Source organism: Nycticebus coucang, chromosome 13 (assembly GCF_027406575.1).
Source record: "Nycticebus coucang isolate mNycCou1 chromosome 13, mNycCou1.pri, whole genome shotgun sequence".
Taxonomy (NCBI): Eukaryota; Metazoa; Chordata; class Mammalia; order Primates; family Lorisidae; genus Nycticebus; species Nycticebus coucang.
Window position 1 is genome coordinate 34852194 of NC_069792.1, and position 27422 is coordinate 34879615.

The window sequence follows — 27422 nt, forward strand, 5'->3', positions numbered from 1 at the left end:
CTCTGAATCTATTGTTAACAAAGTGAGTCTGTTAAGTAAAAGTATACTTTTAATTCAAAAGGCCAGTTGTCTGCTCAAGTAATTGCTTCATCATTTCCTATATGGAGTACAAAATTCAACCCATCAGTTAAAATATAGACTTATCACAAAAAAAGAGGGACAGTATCTAGTGTCCCTTATGTGTTTTAAGATAAACCCCATGAATGAAGCACATACTTTCTGTATGAGAATCCAGATGTTGGTCACAATCTAGGCCCTTGGAAGTTTCCATCATCCTAAAAAAGTAAGGCTCTGTCTACTTCTGCCACCTGCACCTGGACACAAGTCTGGCTTATGCCCACGCTGCCCAACTGCCTCCTATAACAGTCTTACTGTGCATGTTTCTCCATTTTTCCAGAAAGGGAAGCTGTGGTAAGATAAGAGACTTCAGTAAAACACAACACAGAATAATTTATAAAGACATTTAAATTCTATCTCATTCTTCCTGTTGTATAAGACTTAGGGAAAAGTGAGATATCTTTTTTCTTGCTTTCCTAACATTTTTGATTCAAGTAGATTCATCATGGAGGCTTTTCCAACTCACTGAGAAGAAATAATAGGACTCTGTTTTGACAGCCTGGCCTGGAAGGCATTCTGGAGCAAACCTCTGAGACAAGAGTGAGAGGAATTGACAGGAGAGTCGGAGGACTAAGAACGGGTTGGCTTAGAGGAGTGGTAGAATCCCCGAGTCTCTTGCTGGGTAGAAGCACTGAACTCTGATAGGGCACAACAAGGATATGGTGAAGGCTAACGATCAGGCAGGGAATTGGAGCCCACTCTGGAAGACTCATGACTTCACTCAGATCAGGAGGCCACGGCTGCCCACACACAGGAGTTGGGCGGGGAGAACTGTGACCAAAAATACCCACTGCCTAATCCTTACTTGTGGAAACACTGTCCTACTTTCAAGATTTTGATTTGACTGTCAAGCAGGGGAAAGAGTTCACTACAACTTGACTGAGATTGAATTTCTTAGCATCCTGACAAGGTAAAGCTCAGAGCCAGGTTTAACTTGATTTTGAACAAAAAGGGACTGTGATATTTCTTAGACCCCACATAACAATCCATTGTCACTACATGTGCCCTGCCTCACCCATTCCAGATGCTGAGGGAATTATTCAGCCTGATTATTTGGTCAGATAACCTAGAGGATAACATCTCTAGGTAAAAATCTCTCAGTAAAGGTCATTGTTTAAAATGGAAATCTGGGAGGGCTTTCAGATTTGTTTAAATCAGATTTAATTCAGATTTGTTTTATATCATTTATTATTTATACAATAAGTAGAATACAACTCACAAGTTTTAAACCTTGCAAGTCCCACAGCACATTAGCTATGAGAATTACAGCCAAAGATTGGTTTGGAATATTCTGTACATTCCACACGATGTCATGATCTGGTCAAAGCCTCAAGGGGACAATCGGCTCTGGCACCATCAGTGGTGTGGGGCACAGCAGAGGAGCTTAGAGAATGTATCTAGAAACCAAAATCTCAATACTGGATAAGTGAAGCTGGGTTTAGGGTTGAGCTTATAGGCAGCAGGAGGGAGAATATGATTCGAGTTTGATCTTTGAGGTGATGTTTCCCCTTTACAACAGGCTTTTGCAATGTACTGGATTTCTGATCAGTAATTTGAAACCTCGTAGGTCTGTGTTCATGGATATTTTGAATGCCTGAGATAATTCGGTTCAACAAATACTAATTAGCAATCTGCCATGTACAATGCACTGTACCAGACATGTGAGAGAGATAAAAAGTTCAGAAGACAGTCCCATTCCATTCTCTTATAGAGCTCACAGTTTAACCCATTATGCTAGAGGTTGAAAGTTTCAAATTTTTTGCATGACTTTTCAACAAGCTCCCAGCATGTCAGTATCTGCAGCAGTGACTAATTCTATGCACCTTGTGTGCACAGGAGGCAGACGTATGTGAAAACCATGCCTCAGTGATGACTGTGAACAGTAGGCTATAAATAACTCCCACATCACTACCATTCCAATAATGGAATGTGAGGCATGAACAAGATTAACAGGAACGAGAAGGACACAAACATTAGTAAGTCTAATTCAAGAAACATTTGTCATATATTAAAAGAAAATAACATTACTTAGCTACACTCTTTTAAAAGCCTTTTACTAACTAAGCTTTTATCTGCACAACAACCCTCTGAGATATATACTATTATTATTTCTACTTTTTAAATGAGAAAATTGAAGTCTATAGAAGTTAAGAAACTTGCCCAAGGTTCTATAAATAAGAAGGGTGGATCTAGACTTTGAACTCTGAGGCACCAATCCTAGAACTCAAACTCTAATCTCTACAGTGAAATATAAATAATGTATAATTAAAGACTTAGAAAGAGGTTAGGTTATACTGAGAGGAGGGGAGAGCCCACGAATAAGGACTTCTTGATCCACTTCTTAAGAGAAGTGGCAAAATGGACAACCTAAGTATTAATTTTACTTGCAGAAACAAAATCCTTTCATTTATTTATTAACTCTAATACAGACTGATTCTTTGGAGTCTTCAAAGAGTAAATGTGTAATGTAAAAGTCTCAGCAAAATAACTAAGAAAATGCTATGAAAGCTAAAAAAAAAAAAAAGAGTAAAATGTTTTTTGTTTAATTATTTTGTAGAATATAAACTTTTCCATGTATATTCTCCTATAGATGGACATTTCTCCTATCCTTGCCATAAAAATATAATCTTCTTCTTACTGTGTTTGACTTTGAATAATACAATTTCATTAGTCAGTCTTTATGTCTACAGTGAATTAGGATGTTTAAATAGAATAATAGGAATATCTTGAATTGATGTCACTTTTTCTCTCACAAAATCATAACCCTTCATGAAGACATGGTCTTCTCCACTTTCAGGAGATACATTTCATTAACTTACAGAAACACATATTTAATAGAAGAAATTAAGTAAAAAAAGAATATGTGATTTTTCTGGAGTTATTAATTACTCTTGTGTAATCACTCTTGTGGAAATTGTGTTAGGATATGTAACTTCACTTCTAATCTAGCTACCATACCACAAGAAATAGCAAAGTCAGTGAGGTTTAGTTGGGTAATGGAATACAATAGAAACCATGTAAACAACAAACAAAAAAAGCTAATCAGTATGTTGTCCCTAAAATTATTCCTAAGACATATGTGATGGAAAGATTATTAATATCCAAAATAGCCACTTTGTAGGGTTTTTTGATTATAAAATGTCGGTTTCTTCATTATTGTCACAATTGTATGTTACACCATATGTCATGTCATGTTTACCATGATGGAGATACTCATATCCTTTGCTAGGGTTTGAGCAAAGGAGGAAAGAGAAGGAAAGAACAAGCACTTTCAGGAACAGAAGTCTGGGAGTTCAATATTAAAGTGTCAGTTTTAATCACATCAACCCTTTTTTTATATATATATGTATATCTTTAGAAGGTGGGCAAATCCAGTCTTATCAGAGGACATGCTTTGGGCAGGTCTGCCCTTTTCTTACCTGAACTTTACTCAAGGCCCAGCGCATCTATGATTGAACTCATTCTAACATTGCCTTCAATGGGGGCTAAGTCTTTAGTCAGAATGAGAATCTCAAGGCCAAACTGCAGAGTCCTTGGGTGTTGACTTCTACAGTTTTAGTACAGTTCAGTTATTTTCACAGGGCCTGGAAGATGAGCAGCTATTCCTCCTGAGTGAGGTTAGTGAGATGCTGCTTCAGAAGCAGCCATGCCCTAACACAAGAGTGATTGTAATCAGAGAATCACTCCTGGTTACAGGCTCCTGAATTCTGTCACTACAGTCTTTCTGCATTAAATAGCCTCAGAGGCCAAGGGCCCCACACCCAGAGATATCTACTCACAACACCAAGGGACCTTTGGAGCTAGCCCCTTGCTGCTGTGTGTTTGGGAATTTGAACAATTGAAATATTTGGTTTGGTTTCTGATTCAAGAGTAAGGAGTGAGGGCATTTTGCACGAGTCCTGTGTGCATGTTGGCCATGTTTTCCGCTAGTTCTGAGTCTCCCCAGCCTCTCCCATGCACTATATTGCCAAAATGTCGCTTTCTAGCAAGCTGACTCTGGACAAACTGGACGTGAAGGGGAAGTGGGTCGTTATGAGAGTGGACTTCAACGTTCCCATGAATAACAATCAGATAACGAACAACCAGAGGATCAAAGCTGCAGTCCCAAGCATCAAATTCTGCTTGGACAGTGGAGCCAAGTCAGTTGTACTTATGAGTCATCTGGGCCGGCCTGATGGTGTCCCTATGCCTGACAAGTATTCCTTAGCGCCAGTTGCTGTAGAACTCAAATCTTTGCTGAGCAAGGATGTTCTGTTCTTGAAGGACTGTGTAGGTCCAGAGGTGGAGAAAGCCTGTGCCAACCCATCTGCTGGGTCGGTCATCCTGCTAGAGAACCTCCGCTTTCATGTGGAGGAAGAAGGGAAGGGAAAAGATGCTTCTGGGAAAAAGGTTAAAGCTGAGCCAGCCAAAATAGAAGCTTTTCGAGCTTCACTTTCCAAGCTAGGGGATGTCTATGTCAATGATGCTTTTGGCACTGCTCACCGAGCCCACAGCTCCATGGTAGGAGTTAATCTGCCAGAGAAGGCTGGTGGTTTTTTGATGAAGAAGGAACTGAACTACTTTGCCAAGGCCTTGGAGAGCCCAGAGCGACCCTTCCTGGCCATCTTGGGCGGAGGTAAAGTTGCAGACAAGATCCACCTCATCAATAATATGCTGGACAAAGTCAATGAAATGATTATTGGTGGTGGAATGGCTTTTACCTTCCTTAAAGTGCTCAACAACATGGAGATTGGCACTTCTCTGTTTGATGAAGAAGGAGCCAAGATTGTCAAAGATCTAATGTCCAAAGCTGAGAAAAACGGTGTGAAAATCACCTTGCCCGTTGACTTTGTCACTGCTGACAAGTTTGATGAGAATGCCATGACTGGCCAAGCCACTGTGGATTCTGGCATACCTGATGGCTGGATGGACTTGGACTGTGGTCCTGAGAGCAGCAAGAAGTATGCTGAAGCCGTCTCTTGGGCTAAGCAGATTGTATGGAATGGATCTGTAGCGGTATTTGAATGGGAAGCTTTTGCCCGGGGAACCAAAGCCCTCATGGATGAGGTCGTGAAAGCCACTTCTAGAGGCTGCATCACCATCATAGGTGGTGGAGACACTGCCACTTGCTGTGCCAAATGGAACACAGAGGATAAAGTCAGCCATGTGAACACTGGGAGTGGTGCCAGTTTAGAGCTCCTGGAAGGTAAAGTCCTTCCTGGGGTGGATGCCCTCAGCAATATTTAGTACTTTCCCGCCTTTTTGTTCCTATGCATAGCTGCTAAGTCAACTTAGTGTTTTTTGCATCTCTGCTTGGGATTAGCTGAAACCTACTTCATGTCAAGATTTAGTTATTATCCAAGAGATGCAGTGCCAGGAACTTAAAAACAGTTGCACAGCATCTCAACTTATCTTTACTGTACCCTGGATTTGCCTATATTCTTCAAGATCCTGTTTGAATTTCTTAGTGACTAAACCGTTGTGCATTCTAGAGTGCAAATACTTATATTTGGCCTGTTAAAAGAAAGTGAGTTGTGTTAGTTAGCTTAGTTCTCTTTTTGCAGTAGCTTATTCTGATTAGCTTTGTCACTATTTTACTACTCAGCATGGAAACAAGATGAATTCCAGTTGAAGGTAGGGAGACAAAGTCCACGATCTGTTAAATAAACAATAAAAATATCCATTGAAACTGGGAAAAAAAAAAAAAGAGTAAGGAGTGAGAGGTAGAGATAGGACTTCAGGGTCACCAGAAGGTGATGGCAGCACAGGGCAAGAGATGTGAGGGACAGTCCTACAGACCTGACGTGGTAGACACAGATTGTCAGCAGTCAACAGTGTGACAGCTGAGAGGTGTTCTTCATCACTTCTGGGAAGTGGGTCTACTTAAAGAGGCTAAGTTGGCTGGACAGTCACTGAAAGGCACAAGATACTCATCTACACAGAGACACATACACTTGGGATTCAGAAAAAAGTGTCTTTGCAGATGTGATTACATTAAGGATGCTCATATGAGGAGACTGTCATAAATGCCACCACAAGTCTCTTTGTAAGGGAGAAGCAGAGGGAGACTCTCAAATAACATGTGAAAACACAGGCAGAGATTGGAGTGATGCCACCACAAGCCAAGGAATGCAGGCAGAAGCCACCAGAAACAGAAGGAGCAAAGTACTCCTCTGCAAGGAGTACTCCATCGTTGACATTTTGATTTGGGCCCAGTGATAGTCAATTTCAAATTTCTGGACTATAGAACTGAGAGAATAAATTTCTGTTATTTAAATTATCAGATTTTGAAAATGCACTACAATAGCTGAAGGAAACTAATACAAACTATTATCTAATCCCAACACATTTATACACACACATACTCTCTCACATAAACTGGGGATTTAGGAAGAAACTGGACCAATAATCCATATCTGAACCTGGTCTGGTGCAGAAAGGTTGATTTGAGGGAAGTTCCTAAGATTGGCTCCAGAAAAACACCCTCCTCAATGTCTGAAGTTGAAATGGACATTGTAATGAGCCATGTCATTAATGGTGCCATATAAATTGTATGCTCTTAAAATAACCCTCTTAAAATACAAAAAAAGCATTTTTGCATGCTGTTAGCTCATTATTTTTGTTCTCCCCATTCACCAGAAAAATTGTGCTGATTGTTTCCTACTAATAGCATCTAAGCAATTAGTGCTTTCGCCTAGTATAGCACTTCGGATTTTTGCTGTTTTGGTTCGTTTGTTGTTTGTTTGTTTTCTGTCACCCAAGCTAGAGCACTCTGTCACTGAAGCTAGAGGACCATGGTGTCATATCTCACAGCAACTTCAAACTCTTGGGCTCAAGTGACCCTTTTGCCTCAGCCTCCCAAGTAGCTGGGACGATAGGCACCTGAAATGATGTGCAGCTAGCATTTCTATTTTTAGTAGAGATGGGGTCTCACTCTTGCTCAGACTGGTCTTGAACTCCTGAGCACAAGCAATCCACCTGCCTTGGCCTCCCAGAGCACTGGATTTTAGGCATGAGCCACTGTTCCATGTGTAACACTTCAGTTCGTTTGTCAGTTGTATGTTTTTAATTATTTCATGTCATCGTGTATACTGTATTTAAGATTACTGAGAGTTCTAGGAGATGGAAGGAAATTTGAGAGTTTATCCATGCTTAGCATATTGGTTTTTACATCCCTTCCATTGGACATGTGGACCTGATTTAGACAACTGCCCTTAACCCTGGCCTCTGTTGCCTTGACACCTCCAAGAGCAGGTTGAGGACCATAATAGAGTGGTTTGTAATTTCTATGTTGATAGAGTAATAGTTATTACTATTGGGCTTTGGATACGTTCAGGACAATCTCTCCATTTGAAGAACCAATAATTGTACTAATTTTATGAAAGTAGATGAATGTTTTTCCCAAGCCCCGCCAAACTGTCAACTTCATTTTGCTATTCACTTTCCCAAATTTGTAAACTGGTTCTCCTCTCTCCAGATCCTCTCTGCATGTTTTTTTTTTTTCTCAGATACCAGAGGAATCAGTCATTTCAAATATGAAGATAAAGTCTCTGGTTGTAGAGATGTATAGCCACCTGTCACCTAATTGCCATCCTCTCTTATCTGTGCTGCAACCGGTCAGTAATGGAGCTCACTTCTGACCAATTCTGATTATCACAGAAATCTTGTTTCATTCCTAAAGACTCTTTTCTGGTCATTTAAAAAGATCAAATCACAGGCAACGCCTGTGGCTCAAAGGAGTAGGGCGCCAGCCCCATATGCCTGAGGTAGCAGGTTCAAAACCAGCCCCAGCCAAAAACTGCACAAAAAAAAAAAAAAAAAAAAAGGTCAAATCACAGTTTTAACTTGAAACTCTCCCCCATGGCCGCAGCTTGGCAAGACCCAACTATCTAGTTCCAGTGTTTTTCCTATAGGGAGGGGGCATGATGTGCTCCATCCCCTCTTCCCTTTTCTAAGCGCAGGTTCCTTCGGTGCCTTGAAAAGTATAAACTCATCCTTACTTAGGGGCATGTGGGTCTGTTGTGTGGTTGGAGCCTTCCCCTTGGTTGTCCACAGTTGCTAATCTGGAGTCCTTAGGGAGGGGAAGAGGCTCCAACATGCACTGCTAAAGTGTGGCTTCAGCCTTTATTTCATTTATTTATGTATTTATTTATTTATTTCAGACACAGTCTCACTTTGTTGCCCTTAGTAGAGTGTTGTGGCATCACAGCTCACAGCAACCTCAAACTCTTGGGATCAAGCAATTCTCTTATCTCAGCTTCCCAGGTAGCTAGGACTACAGGAGCCCACCACAACACCTGGCTATTTTTAGAGATGGTGGGTCTGGCTCTTGCTTTGGCTGGTCTTGAACCTGTGAGCTCAGGCAAACCACCCACCTAGGCCTCACAGAGTGCTAGGATTACAGATGTGAGCCACTGCACCCAGCCAGGGCTTGAGCCTTTAAAGCTCCCCTCGCTCAGCCCGAAGCTTGGTCCCCTCCACTGCCAGCCCCTAGCTGGCCCATCCACCCGGCCCTGCCCTGTGGCCTGTACTTCCTTGCTTCCCATCCTGTGGTTTCCCAGAAGACCTGCAGCTGCGAATCTCACCTCCCCACGGCATCCTCTCTCAGGCTGGAAAGGACACAAGGGATCCATCGTCCTCTCCTCCTGGCACCACAAGCATCCCTGACCCCACTCCTTACCTGCAGTCTCTGAGATACAAGGTACCCTGGACCTCTCCCCCTGCTTAAGGAGGACACAACAGACCCACAAGCCCCTGACCACACAGACATCTGAGGGAAAAGTGCCCATTTTTCTCTTGTTCAGATGGCACCGAGCCTGATGGGGATTCTCTTGGCATCTCCAGCTCTTGGGATTGCTGTGAGCAAATCATCTCTCACCCTGTAAACTGCGCCTTCCAAGACAGGTTGAGTCTCCCCCTCCTAAGGCAGGCAGCATCTGAACAGTCTCGCTCTGTAGCCAGCCTTTTGGGGGGTAGTTGGCTTTAAACACAGGTGCATCTTTGCATTGGGTATTTGAACCATAAATTGCTTTTTATTCATAACTTGGAACCACTGAAATTCCTAACAACATGAGAGATTTCAAATAACATCCCATTGTACAAATACGATAAATTCAACAGGCATGTCTACAACTGTTATAATGATAAAATAATCTGCATTTAAGCAGTTGGTTGTCCTACCTGAGAGTTCCGGGAAGTCACATAACAGTCCTCTGAGGAAGGAAAATGGGACTTTCACCTGTTGTGCAGAGGCAGCGGATTTCCAAGCTGGTAGAGGATTACTGCTCTGTTTATGCTCCTGTTTGTCATCTCAGCATATGTTCAACATTGGTTTTATAGAGACTATTTGTAGCTTATAACTACGTCCAAGAGTGGTAAACGGAAAGAAGTCACTTTTAATGAAAAGCAAAATAGTGTAATTCTCAAATTATCTGGATCAAACATGCAAGGAAATGAGTAAAAAGTGAAAATTTGTGAACTTCGATTCTTCAATCAGGTGATAACGTTTCCATAATGGTTTTCAAAGCACCCATGAGTGCCCAGGGTTAAAAATGAACATATGTTCACTTTCATTACAAGAGATTTTGTTCTTTTAGTTGTTAATGAAATAAAAATATTTGATTTCTTTATGTTTATTCTTCATTATGATGTTTAAAAAATTGTAGGAATCACATTTCGATGATTTCTTTTTGTTTGTTTTTATTAAATCATAAACACAAAGATCATGTATACATTAATGCATTTATGGGGTACAATGTGCTGATTTCATATAGAATTAGTAACACTTATATCACACTGGTTAATATATATCTCATCTCATTTACTTAATTATTGTGTTAAGACATTTATACTCTATACTAATAGATATGACATGTACCCTGGCATTATGCACCATAGGTGTGATTCCCACCATTCACCCTCCCTCCATCTGACTCCCCCCCCCCGTCCCCTCCTCCCTCCTGCATCTTGGGCCATAGTTGTGATCATTCTTCATATGAAAGTGTGAGTGATTGGGCGGCGCCTGTGGCTCAGTCGGTAAGGCACCGGCCCCATATACCAAGGGTGACGGGTTCAAACCCGGCCCCAGCCAAACTGCAACCAAAAAATAGCCAGGTGTTGTGGCGGGTGCCTGTAGTCCCAGTTACTCGGGAGGCTGAGGCAAGAGAATTGCTGAAGCCCAGGAGTTGGAGGTTGCTGTGAGCTGTGTGAGGCCACGGCACTCTACCGAGGGCCATAAAGTGAGACTCTGTCTCTACAAAAAGAAAAAAAAAAAAAGAAGAAGAAAGTGTGAGTGATTGTAAATTGGTTTCATAATAGTACTGAGTACATGGGATATTATTCTTCCATTCTTGAGATACTTTACTAAGTAGGATATGTTCCAGCTCCGTCCATGTAAACATAAAAGAGGTAAAGTCTCCATCTTTTTTAAGGCTGCACAATATTCCATGGTAAACATATACTATAATTCATTAATCAATTCATGGGTCGATGGTCACTTATGGTATAGAATTGAGAACCAAGAGATGAACCCTGATACTTATTATCATTTGATCTTTGATAAGCCAATCAAAAATATAAATTGGGAGAAAGATTCCCCACTTAACAATTGGTACTGGGAGAATTGGCTGGCAACTTGTAGAAGACTGAACTGGATCCACATCATTCACCATTAACAAAAATCGACTCTCACTGGACAAAAGACTTAAACTTAAGACATGAAACTATAAAGATTCTTGAAGAGTGTGCAGGAGAAACATTTGAAGAAATTGGCCTGGGAGAATACTTTATGAGGAGGATCCCCTGAGCAATTGAAGCAACACCAAAAATACATTCCTGTGATCTGATCAAACTAAAAGGTTTCTGCATAGCCAAGAACACAGTAAGTAAAGCAAGCAGACAGCCCTCAGAACGGGAGAGGATATTTGCAGGTTATGCTTCTGACAAAGGTTTGATAACTAGAGTCCACAGAGAACTCAAACTTATTAATAAGAAAAGAACAAGTAATCCCATTTCATTGTGGGCAAGAGACTTGAACAGAAGCTTCTCTGAAGATGATAGGCACATGGCCTATCATTACATGACATGAAAAAATGCTCATCATCTTTAATCATTAGAGAAATGCAAATCAAAACCACTTTGAGATATCCTCTAACTCCAGTAAGAGTGGCTCACATAACAAAATCCCCAAACTACAAATGTTGGCGTGGATGTGGAGAAAAGGGAACATTTCTGCACTGCTGGTGGGAGAGTAAGCTAATATGTCCCTTTTAGAAAGAAGTATGGAGAATACTCAGGGATCTAAAAGTAGACCTGCTGTTTGATCCGGTAATTCCTCTACTAGGTGTATATCCAAAACATTAAAAATCACTTTATAACAAAGATATTTGCATCAGATTGTTCATTGCAGCTCAATTCATAATAGCCGAGTCATGGAAGAAACCAATTGCCCATCGACCTATGAATGGATTAATAAATTGTGGTATATGTTTACCATTTCTTTTTGATCTAAGACCAAGTTTTTAACCATCTCCTTAAATCAAAATGAACAGGATGAGTCAATAGCTCTAGTTGTCTCATTAACTTGTTATCAAAGCTGCTTTAGCTGTGCTTGGGAAAGGTGGAATGGGCCAAGTAGTATACTCCCTAGTGCAGTGGTTCTCAACCTTCCTAATGCCGTGACCCTTTAATACAGTTCCTCATGTTGTGCTGACCCCCAAGTGAATTATTTTAGAGCTCTATATCCTCTGCATTGACTTAAGGAGTTGATGAATTAAAAAATGATGAATAAAAAAGGAGTTGATGAATAAAAACACAAACAAGATCTGATCCTTTCAAAGAGTCAGAATGTTTAAACAGAAAATAATTTTATGGTTGGGGTCACCACAACATGAAGAACTCTATTAAACGGTTGGTGCATTAGGAAAGTTGAGAACCACTGCCTAGCGAATGAAGACAGAGGGAAAGTATTTGATTCCTCCATTTGAGGATTAGTTACGATTTCAATTTCTGAGCCCTCACGATTATTTGACATGGGTTCCCCCTAAAAATTTACATTTTGTACATTTAATTTGCCAAGGCTGCAGCAAGCAGTCTATGAATTGTTTTTGCAGCTTCATTTATCTCCATCTTTTCCTTTTCTATCATGATTCTTTTTATTCTTAAAGTCATTCAGCTAACATGTATTTATTGAATGTCTTCCATGTGCCAGGAATGGCTCTATGCACTGAGGATACAGCAGTGAGTGAGCAAACAATGCCAAGTCCACTCATTCGGAAACTAAAAACCGTATCAGATAGCGTTCATTGCATGTGTCTTGCCTGCCAGGCCATGTATTTAGTGACTTGCAGTTTTTATTGAGCTAAATATTCCCAACAACTTAGTTTCGGAACTGAGAACTAAGAATCTTGAACAAGATCACGCAGACAGGAGAGAGAACCCCTCAGCCAGCTTCCGTGGCCATCTAGGCAGTTACAGACCACCCAGGAACCCTAAGCCTTGGGGCCATATTTTGGTTTTCATGACGGTATATTTTTCATTGTCTCCTTCAACTGTCACACATGGTCCATGAGAGCAGGGAGTGTGTCTGCTTGTTCCTCACTATAACCCCAGCACCTAAAACCTGCCACTGTTGGTTCCCCAAAAATACTTCCTTAAATGACAGAACAAAATAAAAGAGCAGAGAGTTGAATTCTGGACTCTTTGACTCCAAAGCCTTTCTTACCAATGTCTGTACTGCCTCATGGGTGTCCAGAAAATAGGAAGCAACTCCTTACTGGTTGAATTTACTCAAGTGAATTATTTTAGAGCTCTCTGTCCTCTCCATTGACTTAAGGAGTTGATTAATTTAAAAATGATGTATAAAAAAGGAGTTGATGAATAAAAACACAAACAAGATCTGATTCTTTCAAAGAGTCAAAATATTTAAACAGATTCTCCCCTGGAACCTATCCTGAGTTTTACCACTAGAGGAAAGAGGGAGAAGCCAAAGGTGCATTTGCCTTTGGTGGAATGGATTCCCCTGAAAGGGACATTCATGTTTTGGGGATGGAGGGTGGAGATGGACAGAGGGGAGCCGCCCTTTCAGGTGCTGGGAGCCTGCTGTGAGTAGAATCTAATGTCAGTATAAACGGATCCATTTCCATGGTATTTTTTTTATTTATTTTATAGTAGTTATTTCCTCAATCATTATATGCCCTTGTGTAATTATTTGCCACCAACCAAGTGACTTAAGATTAAGATAGGTATCATTCAAATCTATTAATTTTTCTTTGCGTGTTTCAAAGTGTAGTGGCCTAAGCTTCTTGTCCTCTGAAGTGTTTCTGGGTGCAAAACTGTTTGTTCTGATTGTAGCACTGCCCAGATAATTACTAAGTAATGAGATAGGATCACCTTCTAGTGCTGAAACAAGCAGGAAAAATTAATAGATGCAGGAACAGGTGTTCTGGTAGATCTCTGTTGTGTGTTTTATATTACACAGTACATAGCGAAAAAAAAATAGGAGAAAATTGAAAAAACTGTTATGGTATACCAATAATTGAGAAAGCAAAAACAAAAACAAAAAATAGTTTCTGTTGGGTTTAAAAGCTCTTAGTCACTATTTTTATTTTATACAGGTCAACTTCTGGAATAAATCTTTCTCCAAAGAGAATCTGCTTTTATTAAAGTCTCTGATCTCATCCTTCTGACTTTCTGCAATCACCTCTCCTACAGTGTCAACTATCACCTGTAAGCAGACAACTCTTGGTCTCCCTAATCCTCACAAAACTCAGTTGGCTATTCCAACTGCTCTCTGAACATCTCTACCAAGATTTCCTACTCTTGCTCAATGTTCAGTATGTCTCAAATGCACTCCTGCATCACCATCCCCCTAATCATTACTAAAATCCTACAAACGATGTCTCCAACAAGAGCTTTGGATCTCTTCCTCGCCTCTAGTTCATGGTGCCCACAGCCAAGTTGCCCTCACTTGTTCTTTCTTAAACTGCCATAAAAGTCTTTGAAATGGCTCCCTCCTTTCCAATTACTCCTGTAGGCAAATTGTTCTTCTCCCATCTCTAAATCCTGCATGTAGGTTGCTACCAATCTCTCTGCTGCTCCCCAATATTTCACCAGCCGTTGGCAAAGTTCAGAGCCCAGGCTGGCATCCAGAGTCCTGCAGCTGAGGATTAAATATCCATGGGCAAGTTTTTCATCCATTTTAGATTTAGTACCCTAGTACTAAATGTCTATGCACAGGCAAGTTTAGTACGAATATCTATGGGCAAGTTTTTTATCCATTCTAGATTTAGTGCCTTTATTTGTAAGAAGGGAGTAATACTCCACTTTTTCAAATCAAATTAAATCATGTATATTAACTATCCGGTGCTCACTAAACTCCAGCTCTTACAAACGAACTTCTTCAGTGGGGTTCTTCCTGCTGGCCCGTTGGACCTACCCTACTTGCTCCCTAAATTGGACTTCCCACCCTTCCCTAAGCTTACAAATCCTTCCTTGACTCCACAGGTTTTTCACACTGTTTCATCTAGATCAGTGGTTCTCAACCTTCTGAATGCTATAACCCTTTAATACAGTTCCTTATGTTGTGGTGACCCCCAACCATAAAATTATGTAATGAGACAATAATATGTAATTTTATGTACAATTGTGTAATTTTATGGTTGGGGTCACCACAACATAAGGATCTGTATTAAAGGGTTGTGGCATTAGGAAGGTTGAGAACCACTGATCTAGATGATAGGCTAGTCTCACCTCTATCTTTTTAAATTTCATCCATTCTTTAAGGCCTTTGAATAGAGAGGCCAACTTTTCCATAAAGTCTATCTACTTCTCTTAGGGAATGTTTGCCCTCCAAATCTGTGTACAAAATTGTTGGTCTCACTCCATTGTACTTTTCCTATTTTCTTCTTTTTGGTGTTATCATTACTGATATACACATTTTATTTCTCTTTCACACACATGCATGTGCACACACACGATTCCTACACATGCAAACACACTGCTCCCCATGCTGGACATGGCACAGTAGGCAGAGGAAGCACCTGCTGGGGATCCTAACTCCAACACCCATCTGCACCGCTGTAGACAAGTTTCTTGTCCATTCTAGACTTAGTTCTTTATATGTAAAAAAGGAGTAATGCCCAAGGTTTTAAAATTAGATCATATACATTAACTATCAGGTGCTCACTAAACGCCGGCTCTTACTAACTGTAACTGTCTGGAGGACAGCACTCCATCTTCCCTGCAAAGCCTTGCCCACCCTATAGGAATGTGTGCTTAGAATATTGGTTGAACTGAAGGACCTTGTCTTTAAGTGGGTCCCTTTGCTTAATACCACAGAATTTAGCATTTGGATGAGCTCTGTGCTGACCTACAGAGCACTAAAGGGCTTTTCCCAGTTAGATTACTCAGGCTCTAGGGTTTCACCTGGACCAAGTGGCCCATCTGTTACCCAGTTAATATAAAGCTGCTCTTGGTATGGTGAGGCCCAGCCACTACCCCAGGGACGCTGGAGCCCTGTGACACTGAGCATCTGACAAAGGGAAAACCCAGCAAATGCTGCTGCCCGACAGCCTCAATCCTGCTTTCTAAGACAGAAAGGGACATAACAGTGCACACTCTAATGGCTCCCAGAGGTCATTCAGCTGAGAGGTCTCAAATTATTGTCTCATTAGAATTTCTTTATGGGAATGATGGGGAGAGTGAAACAAGATAAGTCCCAGCCTCACCCATATCCAATCCTCAGGTAGGTACAGCAGATAGTCCCTATTGGTATAAATCCCAGCCTTAACCCCATTTGTAGTGATTTTGACAGGCAGGGTGGTTGCCTGTCAAGAGAAGAGAGTGAATTTCCCAGATAGAAATACATCAAAACAATCTAGAGTGTGCCTTCATTCCCAGTAATTCTAAGAATTATTCTTTAAAGCTATTATAAATACCTTCATAAGAGTGAGCTAGCAAGTAACAAAGACAAGAAGTAAGGTGGAAATTTGCAGCCAAGCAAGACAGGGCACAAAAGAGGGTAGGGATTTGTCCTATCAAAACATCCACATCACTTTTTCACATGTGTTTTCTAGGCCGTATATGTACCATGAGTTTAATGAAGAGCAACAAGGAAGTACAGTTGCTTTTTGATTGCAAAAGTAAAACTCATTGACTGATAAACAAGTACAATAGTTCTGATTTCACATGCACAACCTCCTCTTACCTCCAGCATGACTCACACACACACACACACACACACACAGGGCTTTCCTCAGGCCCTCCAAGAATCTTCACTCTGGAGTGCCACATAGAAAAGTTTTGTCTTGCTCTGTTCTTTTTTTTTTTTCTTTTTTTAACAAATGAAGTACTAGGTTGGCTGGTCCTTTAATTTTCTGAAAAGGACAATTTGGTCCAGTTCTAGATAATCTATTATTTGCATGCATGCATCAAGTTTCTGTTGTCTACCCCTCAGTATGAAATGGCAGAAGAGGGGTGCTATTAGATGTTGAGACATCATTTACAGAGATCTGGTTATGTGTCAAGCACTCTGCTGGATGTTGAGAATATAAGAATGAGCAAAAGTCTCCCTCCATGGTGTTTATAGTCCTGTCTTTACCAACAAAAAGCAATCATCACATAGGTCAATAGTCTGAATGAAGAAATGCACAACATTTAGGAGAGGAAATAAATGCATGGTTAAACAGCTAGGGAGGCTTCCTGGAGGAAGTTGTGTGTAAGCTAATAAAAAATATGTAGATAATGTGTAGGTAGAAGTTAGACATATGGAGGTGGGTTAAGCATGAGTGGCTATGGGTTCAAGATGAAGGTGGCGGAAAACAAAAAACAAAAAGGAAAACTCAGTTTGTTGTGAAGTTTAAGGTAGAAGAAGGTACGCTGTTGAAGCTGAAAAAGATCCAGTCCCATCTCTGGGTGGGTATGTGAGGCCTGGGGATTGGGACGGAAGGTTGAGAGAGGGAGGGGAGACAGGTCTCAAATGGCCTTGTAATCCATATTAAGGAATTTAGACTTTACCCCAAGAGAACTGAGAAGCCACTGAGTGGGTGATCATTTACTTGAACCTCTAAATCCCTACACCTCACCATTCACCATATGTGGGGTCAGATGAATGATGTAAAGGGGCTAACACTTTAAAATGTAAGGTAGTGAAAGAAATTTAGAATGTAGAATACTATTGCTGCTTGGAAAAGCCCAAGCACCCTGCACAGGTGCACCCCGTCCCAAGTGCTTTGAGTACAGCAGCACCTTGGATGTGGCTGGGCAAACTGCAGCCACTTTGAGATCAGGGATGTGGGGGTATTTTGCCCATCACAAAAAGACTAAATCAAGGATAATGTTCTTATATTGTTACACAACATAAGTAGTACGTTGTGTACTTTTTCTTCTATTGTTCCTTTTATATTCCACTTTTATATCTCCATCATCCAAGCAAACAGTTTCTAAGGAAAAGGTCTATGTGTCTCCTGCCTTGTACCCCTGGAGATATGACAAGCTCCCAGAGAAAAGTTAAGTAGGATATTTGCAAACATTGTGATTAGTGGGTCAATTTTTTAACAGTAATACTGAAATATATTGGTCTAAAGTGCTCTCATATATGATAAAACAGTACATATTTCATCTTATGTTTGTGATTAATGACTACTTTTCAAAAACTGAAGTTAGAAGACAACTAAAATCCATAGTATATACAGGAGGCCCAAAGCTCTGCTTAAGGGAATGCAAATTAACCCACAATACAGAGTAATTCAATTTATGAAGACTTCCCCGGGTTTTCACACTATAATATCAAATATTGCCTAATGAGGGGATTTGAAGAAAAGGAAATGTTTCAGAAATGGAAATGCTTAACATGATTCTTATGTGTAGTTTGCCATCTAGTGTTAACTGGTGGGAATAGAAAAGGCTGAGACAACAATTTTCCAAACAGGCTCATCAGGTGGCAAAGGGTTGGCTCACAGCAACATTTCCATTTTTTAAGATCTCAAACTGTGCCCTAAAATCCTCAGAGTTTGTGGAGGCAGGTAAATGGGTGAGTGGGTGGGTTGGATACTTCTAAGAAATTGGTTACTATTGGGAAACAAAATGGTTTTCAATCCTGGCTACCTGATAACCTCGCCTGGAAAACATTTTGACAATACAGATGGCTGGGAACACTCCAGACCTGGCAATCAGACGCACTCAGGGGGCCCACAGCAGTGACAAGTTCTATAAGCTCTCCAGGTGGTTCTAATGTGCAGGCAGGTGAGCACCAGCAGGCAGTGGTTGACACTGTGGACCCCTGCTGTGTCTCCACAGGAGTTTCACCACTTCACTGATGCATTACCTCGTGCAGGGAAATTGGGCTAATTAAATAACATGGCTGGACCTCAGTATGTAAAGAATATTATCCCCCCCTGAGGTTATTGTGAGGATTAAACATGATCCTGAATACCAAGTATTTAGCATAATATACGGTACCCTGTGCTCGCAAATGCTAAATGTTATTAATAACAAGGATGACATATTATGTAGGACATATTAGAAATAGTTGCATATGCAACTATTCCTCTTAAGTAGGTGGTCTTGTTGGATTGCATGCTAACACACAGTTCAGTTTGAGGGTGGCCATTCCTGAGAAGCACATTACTTTTTAATCTAGTGCTGATCTGAAGTGCCTTATTACATGTTAAATTATTCCTAATAATTCCCGATCTGTTTTGGGGTTCAAAACTCCCAGATCCCTGGCAGATTTCATTTCTCTTGCTTGGGTCGGATGTCCTCGGCTGAATTAATCAGGGGCCAGAATCACACTGTCTACAGAGGTGGCCTCAGTAGGTACAGCCCTGCTATTGGGGGCAGCTCTCAGGGAAAAGAGAATCACCATGACTTAGTGGTACCATGATTATTAAAGAAAATTCATAAAAGCTTCTGCACAGCCAAGAACACAGTAAGTAAATCAAGCAGACAGCCCTCAGAATGGGAGAAGATATTTGCAGGTTATGTCTCTAACAAAGGTTTAATAACCAGAATCCACAGAGAACTCAAACCTATTAGCAAGAAAAGAATAAATGATCCCATCTCAGGGTAGGCATGGGACTTGAAGAGAAACTTCTCTGAAGAAGACAGGCTCACGGCCTGAGCATATGAAAAAATGCTCATCATCCTTAATAATAAGAGAAATGCAAATCAAAACTACTTTGAGATATCATCTAACTATAGTAAGATTAGCCCACATCACAAAATCCCAAAACCAGAGATGTTGGCATGGATGTGGAGAAAAGGGAACACTTCTACACTGCTGGTGGGAATGCAAACTAATACATTCCTTTTGGAAAGATGTTTGGAGAACACTTAGACATCTAAAATTAGACCTGCCATTCGATCCTATAATTCCTCTACTAGGATATATCCAGAAGACCAAAAATCACATTATAACAAAGGTATTTGTACCAGAATGTTTATTGCAGCCCAATTCATAATTGCTAAGTCATGGAAGAAGCTCAAGTGCCCATCGATCCACAAATGGATTAATAAATTGTGGTATATGTACACCATGGAATATTATGCAGCCTTAAAGAAAGATGGAGACTTTACCTGTTTCATGTTTACATGGATGGAGCTGGAACATATTCTTCTTAGCAAAGTATCTCAGGAATGGAAGAAAAAGTATCCATGTACTCAGCCCTACTATGAAGCCAATTATAGCTTTCTTATGAAAGTTATAACCCAATTATAGCCCAAGAAGAAGGGGATAGGGGAGAGGAAGGGGATGGGAGGAGGGAGGATGGGTAAAAGGAGGGTAATTGTGGGACCACACCTATGGTGCATCTTATAAGGGTACATGTGAAATTTACTAGGTGTAGAATATAAATGTCTAAACACAATAAGTAAGAAAATGCCGTGAAGGCTATGTTAACCAGTTTGATGAAAATATTTCAAATTGTATATAAAACCAGCACACTGTACCCCATAATTGCATTAATATACACAGCTATGATTTAATAAAAAAAAAAAGACAGAAAATTCATCTATCATTACTGGAGGAAGGAATAGCATCTGAAAAGCCTCCAAGGAGTCCAGTAAAGCACTAGTATTTCAGTTTGGCTGGAGTTTCAGTGGGAACATTAGGTGGGATCATATCATGAAAAGCCTGGTATGATAAATTGGATGTAGGAACTGGGGAAAAAGAAATATCAGTATGTATGTAAGTACAGTAAGTGCTAATTTGGAAAGACAGAGGAGAAAGCAAAGAGTAGGATAGCAGAAAACTCTGAGAAAATTATTTTGGTTAGAGACATGTTGATAGAGGGCAGTCAGGAAGGGGTATCCAGAAAGAAGCTGGACATATGGGGTGAGAATTAGGAAGGGACAGATAGACTGCATCAAGATTTGGGAGTCAGTAGCATGGAGGTGATGGTTGAAGTCATGGGACATGCGTGAGATTCCCCAGAGTTAACTTGACCGTCAGAAGATAAACCAGCGAGGATGACATGATCGTCAACAGAGGAAGTCAGCAAAGGAGACTGAGAAGTGGACAAAGAGGACAATTCCAAAGCAGGACTTTAGAAACAGAGAGCAGCTGGGGGAAGACCTGCAGAGAAGGCCTAGTGACTTCATAAAGTGTAGAACTATCGGAGGGAGAGAGGTGGAGCAGACTGAACATCATCCACCTTGTTGTGTACAGCTATAGTCCATTTTAAAATTGTGATGTAGCATTTGTTAAATGGTTAGAGCACACTTTAAAAAGAATCCATTCTGGGCGGCGCCTGTGGCTCAGTGAGTAGGGCGCCGGCCCCATATGCCGAGGGTGGCGGGTTCGGACCCAGCCCCAGCCAAACTGCAACCAAAAAATAGCCGGGCGTTGTGGCGGGCGCCTGTAGTCCCAGCTGCTCGGGAGGCTGAGGCAAGAGAATCGCGTAAGCCCAAGAGTTAGAGGTTGCTGTGAGCCGTGTGACGCCACTACACTCTACCCGAGGGCGGTACAGTGAGACTCTGTCTCTACAAAAAAAAGAAAAGAATCCATTCTGTTATTGATGAACTTTTAGATCATTTCCCACTTAATGGCTGTTATAAAGTAGTCCTATGTGAACACAGTGGGTAAGTGCCAAGGAGTAGAGCTGCCAAGTAATAGGGCAAATATATATATATTAGTAAATACTTATATTTTAGTAGATACTTATGAGTTTCCCAAAGTGGTTATACCAATGTCCACCCCTGCCAGTAGTGTAGGAGAGGGCAAGGCATTTCGCATGCTTATCAACCCTTGGGTTTTCGTTGTTGCTAGATTTATGTTTTGCTTTAGCCATTTTGGTATATGTTGTGGCATAAAATTATTGTTTTAATTTGCATTTCTTAAATGTCTGATATTAAGCACTTTTTCATTTGCTTATTGTTTTAGGATATTGACTCTTAATGGTTTATTTTAATGATAGAAGTTTTAATATGGCACAATTTATCATCTTTTTTAGTGTTAGTACTTCTTATATGTCAATTACTAAGTCTGCCTATCAACATTGAAAAGATACGGTATCTCCCAGAAGCTTTCTTCTACTTTTTATAGTCAGGTTTAGAATTTATCTGGAACTGATTTTTGTACATTATGTGATATGTACAATATCAATATTCTTTTTTTCCTCCCTGAACACAGATATCCAATCGATTCCACACCACTATGGAAAAGACCATCCTTGCCTTACTGCATTGCAGTGACATCATTATCATCAACTCTAAGTTCTATATTTTAGGTTGATTTCCAGACATTCCATTTGTCTATTTGTCTAGCCTTGGGCTAATATCACTCTTTCAATTACAAAGGTCACAACTCCTGACATCTGGTAGTCTAGTTTTCTAACTTCACTCCTCTAAGATGATTTTACTTTTCTTGTGTTGTTGTTTTTGTTTTTTCTGAGACAGAGTTTCACTGCTTCCCTGGGTAGAGTACCGTGGCATAATCACAGCTCACAGCAACCTCAGTCTTTTGGGCTGAAGAGATCCTCTTGCCTCAGCCTCCCAAATAGCTAGGACTATGGACACCCGCCACAAAGCCTACTTTTAGTAGAGACAGGGGTCTTGCTCAGACTGGACTTCAATTCCTGAGTTAAGGCAATTCACTGACCTTGGCCTCCCAGAGTGCTAGGATTACAAGCCTAAGCCATAGTGCCCTGTCTTTAAGATGATTTTAGCTTTTTATTCTCTCTCTACATTTTCAAAAAAATTGTCAATCCTCTCCTAGTGATGAGTAAAAAAAAAAAAAAAAGAAAGAAAATTATTAATCTTCACCTTCCTCTCCCTAACATTAGAATTTTGACAAGGATTATACTTCATCTTTAGATCAGTTTAGGAAGGACTGACATCTGAGCAATACTGAGTGACACTGAGTGTTTAAAACCCTAAACATGGCACATTACTTCAGTCACTATCATCTTTTAAAATATTTCTAACTAATGGTTCATAGTTTTTACTATATGGAACTCTTGTATATCATTCACCAGAATGAAACAACTGCTAAAAGAGTTTGGGGAGAGGAACTCAGAGGTGGAATAGAATGAGGTTATAAAATGCTATTTTTCATTCTGAGCTTCTAAGCATTATTTGAAATATTAAACTATATACCCATATTAATTGGATAACAATGAATGAGTATATACTTTATTTTCTAAATAAAGCAGGGTAAAGATAGGGACTTGAGACAAAAGGAAATAATTTGATATGTGTATTTTTTTTCTTTAGTTATGACATCTTAGGCTCTAGATTAGATCTTGAAATTAAAGACAACTGAGTCATAATGACATATATTGCAGGGAAACCACTGTAAACCATTTCTAGGAATAGCTAGTAATTCATATTAAAGCCAAAGAATAATCCACAAACAAGCATATGATAGAACTATCTCACTTTGTTTAAAAAGAGGAGGACTGTTCAAGTGTATACATTTTATATTTGTGTGTATGCATATTATAGAAAGATAATATAACCTGCCTATAACATATACTTGTTAAATCTAAGAAATCCTATTATTCAAAGACTTTTGGGATACTTCACTTGTCAATCTACCTTTTTCAGTATCCAAAGAAATTTCACCAGCGTAATATCCAATTGCATTTAGGATAAAAAGATGTAAAAGCTACCTATAGGAAAAAACTTTTTATACTTTTAGAAAAGTTGGAAAAACTATAGCCAAAAACTAAGAAAATATATTCAATTAAAAACTGTAATTTTCAAATACTTACAACTCAATACAAAACCCTTACAATCGTTTAAACTATACATGTTAATAATATAAACACCAATCGCACTTTTTATTTAAAATTTTATTTATGGTTGTCTTAATTAAAATAAATTTCATTGTAAAAAACAACCTATCATAGAATAATACAAGTATCAGATGCAACCATCCCACTACAGTAATTATAGTATTCAAACCTTACCATCATGTACACTTAACATTCTGCTACATGTATGCAACAGTAATTCTCTACCTTGCTTGAAGTTTATAGAAGCACTTTTCATTTTATCAAACATAGGCCTCACATAAACTTATAATAAAATTAAGTTGTCATGTCAATTTCACATGATGAGGAACGAGGCTAAACAATAAATTCATCCTTTAAAAATACCTATAACCAGCGCAATTTTCTTTTTGAGTCTAGTAGGCCAAAGACTATTGAAGACCATTTAAAGGCTGATTAGAACCTAGTAGTGAAGTTAAACAAGGAGTCTGGAAAAAACAAGTAGTTCAATATCAACAGCACAGTATTTGCCAGCACGAACAAATTAGTGTAAACATCTTTAAGACATGAATGTTGAATCGAGTAAAATGTTATACTCTATCTAATTATATCAGATACCTGAGGAGAGTGCTTTTTGGAAACAGTTTTATTCTGTTGCACATCAGGGACTTTAAAGCAAATCCAAACACACTGAAAAAGTGGTTGGAAAATGCATTCATTGAAGAAATGATAAACAATGGTATTTGAGACACGGCTTTGCTCTGCTGCCCAAGTTAGGGTGCACGGGTGTCACATCATCATAGCTCACTGCAACCTCAAACTCTTGAGGCTCAAGTGATCCTCCTGATTCAGCCTCTGGAGTAGTGACCACAGGCATGTGCCACCATACCTGGTTAAATTTTCTATTTTTTGTAGAGATAGGGTCTCACCATGTTTTTCAGGTTGGTCTTGAATTCCTAGCTTCAAGCAATCTTTCTGCCTGGGCCTACCAAAGGGTGGGAACTATAGGTATGAACCACCAGGTTTGGCCAGACAATGCTATCTGTATAGCAGTATAGTAAGGTAATGTGTAATGTTAGAAAGAGAACTAGAAGTTTTTTACTTCTGCCTGGGCCTACCAAAGGGTGGGAACTATAGGCGTGAACCACCAGGTTTGGCCAGGCAATGCTATCTATAATGCAGTATAGTAAGGTAATGTGTAATGTTAGAAAGAGAACTAGACACTTTTTACTTCAAAACCTAAAGCAAAAATACAGAATAGTGGGAGCTTATTACTTTATGTATCTATTATAACTAAAAAATGTTTCCTTCAAATTATTCATCCTTACGATGTCTGTAGATTGCCTTCTATTTCATAGGTACTATACTAGGTGCTATGTAGACACTGATGAATAAAATAAGTAAGGTTCTCTGCAAAGAGAAAAATTAAGGTCTAGGAAGTACTCATTATATCCTTAAAGATTTAAATAAACATGGCTTTTAAAACTAAAAAGAAATATTTTTCCAAAAAGGTAACTTTCTGAGTATCTGTGTGTATGTATACAAATATCATAAGTCAAAATTCCAGAGGACCACAAGTACTCAGAAATGCAAAATTGCTAATTGATTTTTTCAGTTGGTGTCCTCCTTATCTGATGAACTGTACTTCCTGTGCATTTTTCCTAAAATACATTCTCACATGCAGAATTTTTTAAAACAATGAAACAAATATTATAGCTCTTTTTACATAGTCTTAGTAAACATGGACTGTGTTCCAATTTTTTAATCTTGACAAAGACAATTTAAACCAAGCGTATCATACATCTGAAACAGATATCCCTCAGCAAGTCAGCAAGTGTGGGGAAAAGCAACAGTGACTGAGTGTGAGGCTGTTGTAATTATTCATCATCTCGTTGTAAAGGGACGACCTGAATTTCTTTGGCTATCCTTTTTGCTAATGTTCTACTACTTGCAGCAATTACTCTTCGTGACATCAAATCAAATGGTCCACCTAAGTGCAAATCAAATATGGAAAATAGTTATATCTGGTACAAAAATAATTCATACAAAACAAGTATTACTAATACGTATTATGGTCAATTACAACACCGTGATACTTTCCGTTTTGAAATACTTTTATTTGAAACTTTCAGTTTTCAACACTTTCATTGTTTAAAAAAAAAACTACTCTATCACATATCTACAATGTTTAACCTTTGGCATTCTATGAACAAGTTTCTAAGCGCTCTTTTTGAGTAAATATTAGGCCAATTAGGCAAGTTGAAGGGGGAAATCCTAAGTCACACCAGTCAGAAAATGTCACCTTTTCTGTTTCTATTTCTGTTGTATACTCTTATTACCTGTTCATTGTTTGAGAATTTATGGACAGTAAATTCCTACCACTGCCCTTCTCATTTCCTTATTACTTTCTGCCTTTCTCCTATAAGGCTGATAAATTCTGTGAGCTCCGGGTTCACCCTTCACTTTAAAAATTTTACCATCTGGCGGCGCCTGTGGCTCAAGGAGTAGGGCGCCAGCCCCATATGCCGGAGGTGGTGGGTTCAAGCCCAGCCTTGGCCAAAACCATAAAAAAAAAAAAAAAAATTTACCATCAGCTGAAAGTAAGTATTTAACCTCGCTAGGTCCAAGGCAGAAGATGATGGTAGAAGTTCACACATGGTCATTCAAAGTATCAGCCTCAGACTCAGTGACTATGTAGACGGATCTCTCTATGGTCACTCAGGAATTCCTGTTATTCACATCCAAAAAGGCTGAGCCATTTATCATTATCAGTCCCAAATTACCTTTAGCTCTAATTCTTGCTTCTATCTCCTAATGTACATTTAGATTTTGTACAAAATTACATAGTTCCTTTTTGCTTTAAAAGCTGAGGTACAACATATATAAACACAGATGTGAAGAGAAAAATGCTTCGCTGTCCATAATTTTACCTGTAACATCCAGTAACACTCCACCAGCTTCAGTAACAATAATTCCAGCTCCTGCAACATCCCAGCAATGAATTCCCATTTCAAAGTATGCATCAGCTCCTCCAGTTGCCACAAGGCACATATTGACAGCTGCTGTTCCAACACTCCGGATCCTAACAAATAGCATTTAAAAATAAAACTGGAAAACAATAATCCTTTAAAATAAAGTTTTTTCTCTTTACTCCCAAAAGAATTAACTTCATTTTGAGAACTAGCTAAGATCGTTTGGACTAATGTAGAGGATAAATGTAAAAAATGGTGGTAATCATCATGATGTACTACATAAGTCACAAAACTAACCCTTTTAAAGCAGTAAGATAAAAAATTAAAACTGATCTTTGGAGAGAAAAAAACTGAAGAAAATGTTATAATTCTACTATAATGGCATGTAGGTATATTCCTATTTTTCTAATCACAGGCACTACAGCTTATATTATTTTATTCACATATACACACCACAGGGAAAACACTCCCTATGAGAGTGTAAAACATCCTGATATTTTCATTCCCAACTAAGTGTGCATCATACATGTGCCTAAGTAACAACAGCAGGACTGCACTCTTCATAAATCTTGGCCTGCCTCGGGAGATGACTGCAGGTTTACCCTTTCATAGCTTCTCTTCCTTGCTACGAAACTGAGTCAATACCAAGTTAAGAAAAATGTGGGTACTACTGGATAGCTATTATAGTAATAAGTGATTCACGAAAAGAAATCATTAATAAATGGTAAAATTAGTGGGTGAAAGTTTGACATTTACATAGTGTCAAAGTATCCCTCCACAAAAATACAGAATAATTACAACTGAAAAAAATGACAGCTTTACAATTTCTTCCCTTACGGAATGATCAAACTTAATATTACTCATAATGGGACAAAAAGGTACATGCCTCCTGATATGACTCACTGAGAAAGACAGAATGGTACTTCTGGGCAGCGCCTGTGGCTCAGTGGGTAGGGTGCCAGCCCCATATATGGGGGTGGCGGGTTCAAACCCAGCCCTGGCCAAACTGCAACAACAACAAGTACGGTACTTCTATGCATTCCTGCCAACAATGCATAATCTAAAAACAACTGTGGGAATGCAGACAAATTCAAAGCAACACGCATACTACAAAATAATTGGCCCATACTTTCAAAAAATGTCAAGG

The 27422-nt window shown here is 39.5% G+C and overlaps 2 protein-coding genes across 9 annotated transcripts in view; one reads left to right on the plus strand and one right to left on the minus strand.

Moving 5' to 3' along the window:
- The first annotated feature begins 4005 nt into the window (after positions 1-4005).
- LOC128563208 (phosphoglycerate kinase 1-like) lies at positions 4006-5803 on the plus strand. The gene has a single exon (XM_053558403.1). The coding sequence runs from the start codon at positions 4072-4074 to the stop codon at positions 5341-5343; it is 1272 nt and encodes a 423-aa protein (XP_053414378.1). The 5' UTR covers positions 4006-4071; the 3' UTR covers positions 5344-5803.
- A 17563-nt stretch (positions 5804-23366) lies between these two features.
- Positions 23367-27422, minus strand: part of LOC128563211 (inositol monophosphatase 1) — a 37197-nt gene continuing 33141 nt past the window's right edge. For all 8 annotated transcript variants that reach the window (XM_053558409.1, XM_053558412.1, XM_053558406.1 and 5 more), the window contains 2 exons: positions 26234-26385; positions 23367-25293 (listed from right to left, as the gene is read on the minus strand). In XM_053558409.1, coding sequence (XP_053414384.1) covers positions 25181-25293; positions 26234-26385 — 265 coding nt within the window. In that variant the 3' untranslated portion in view covers positions 23367-25180. The remainder of the gene's footprint in view (positions 25294-26233; positions 26386-27422) is intronic.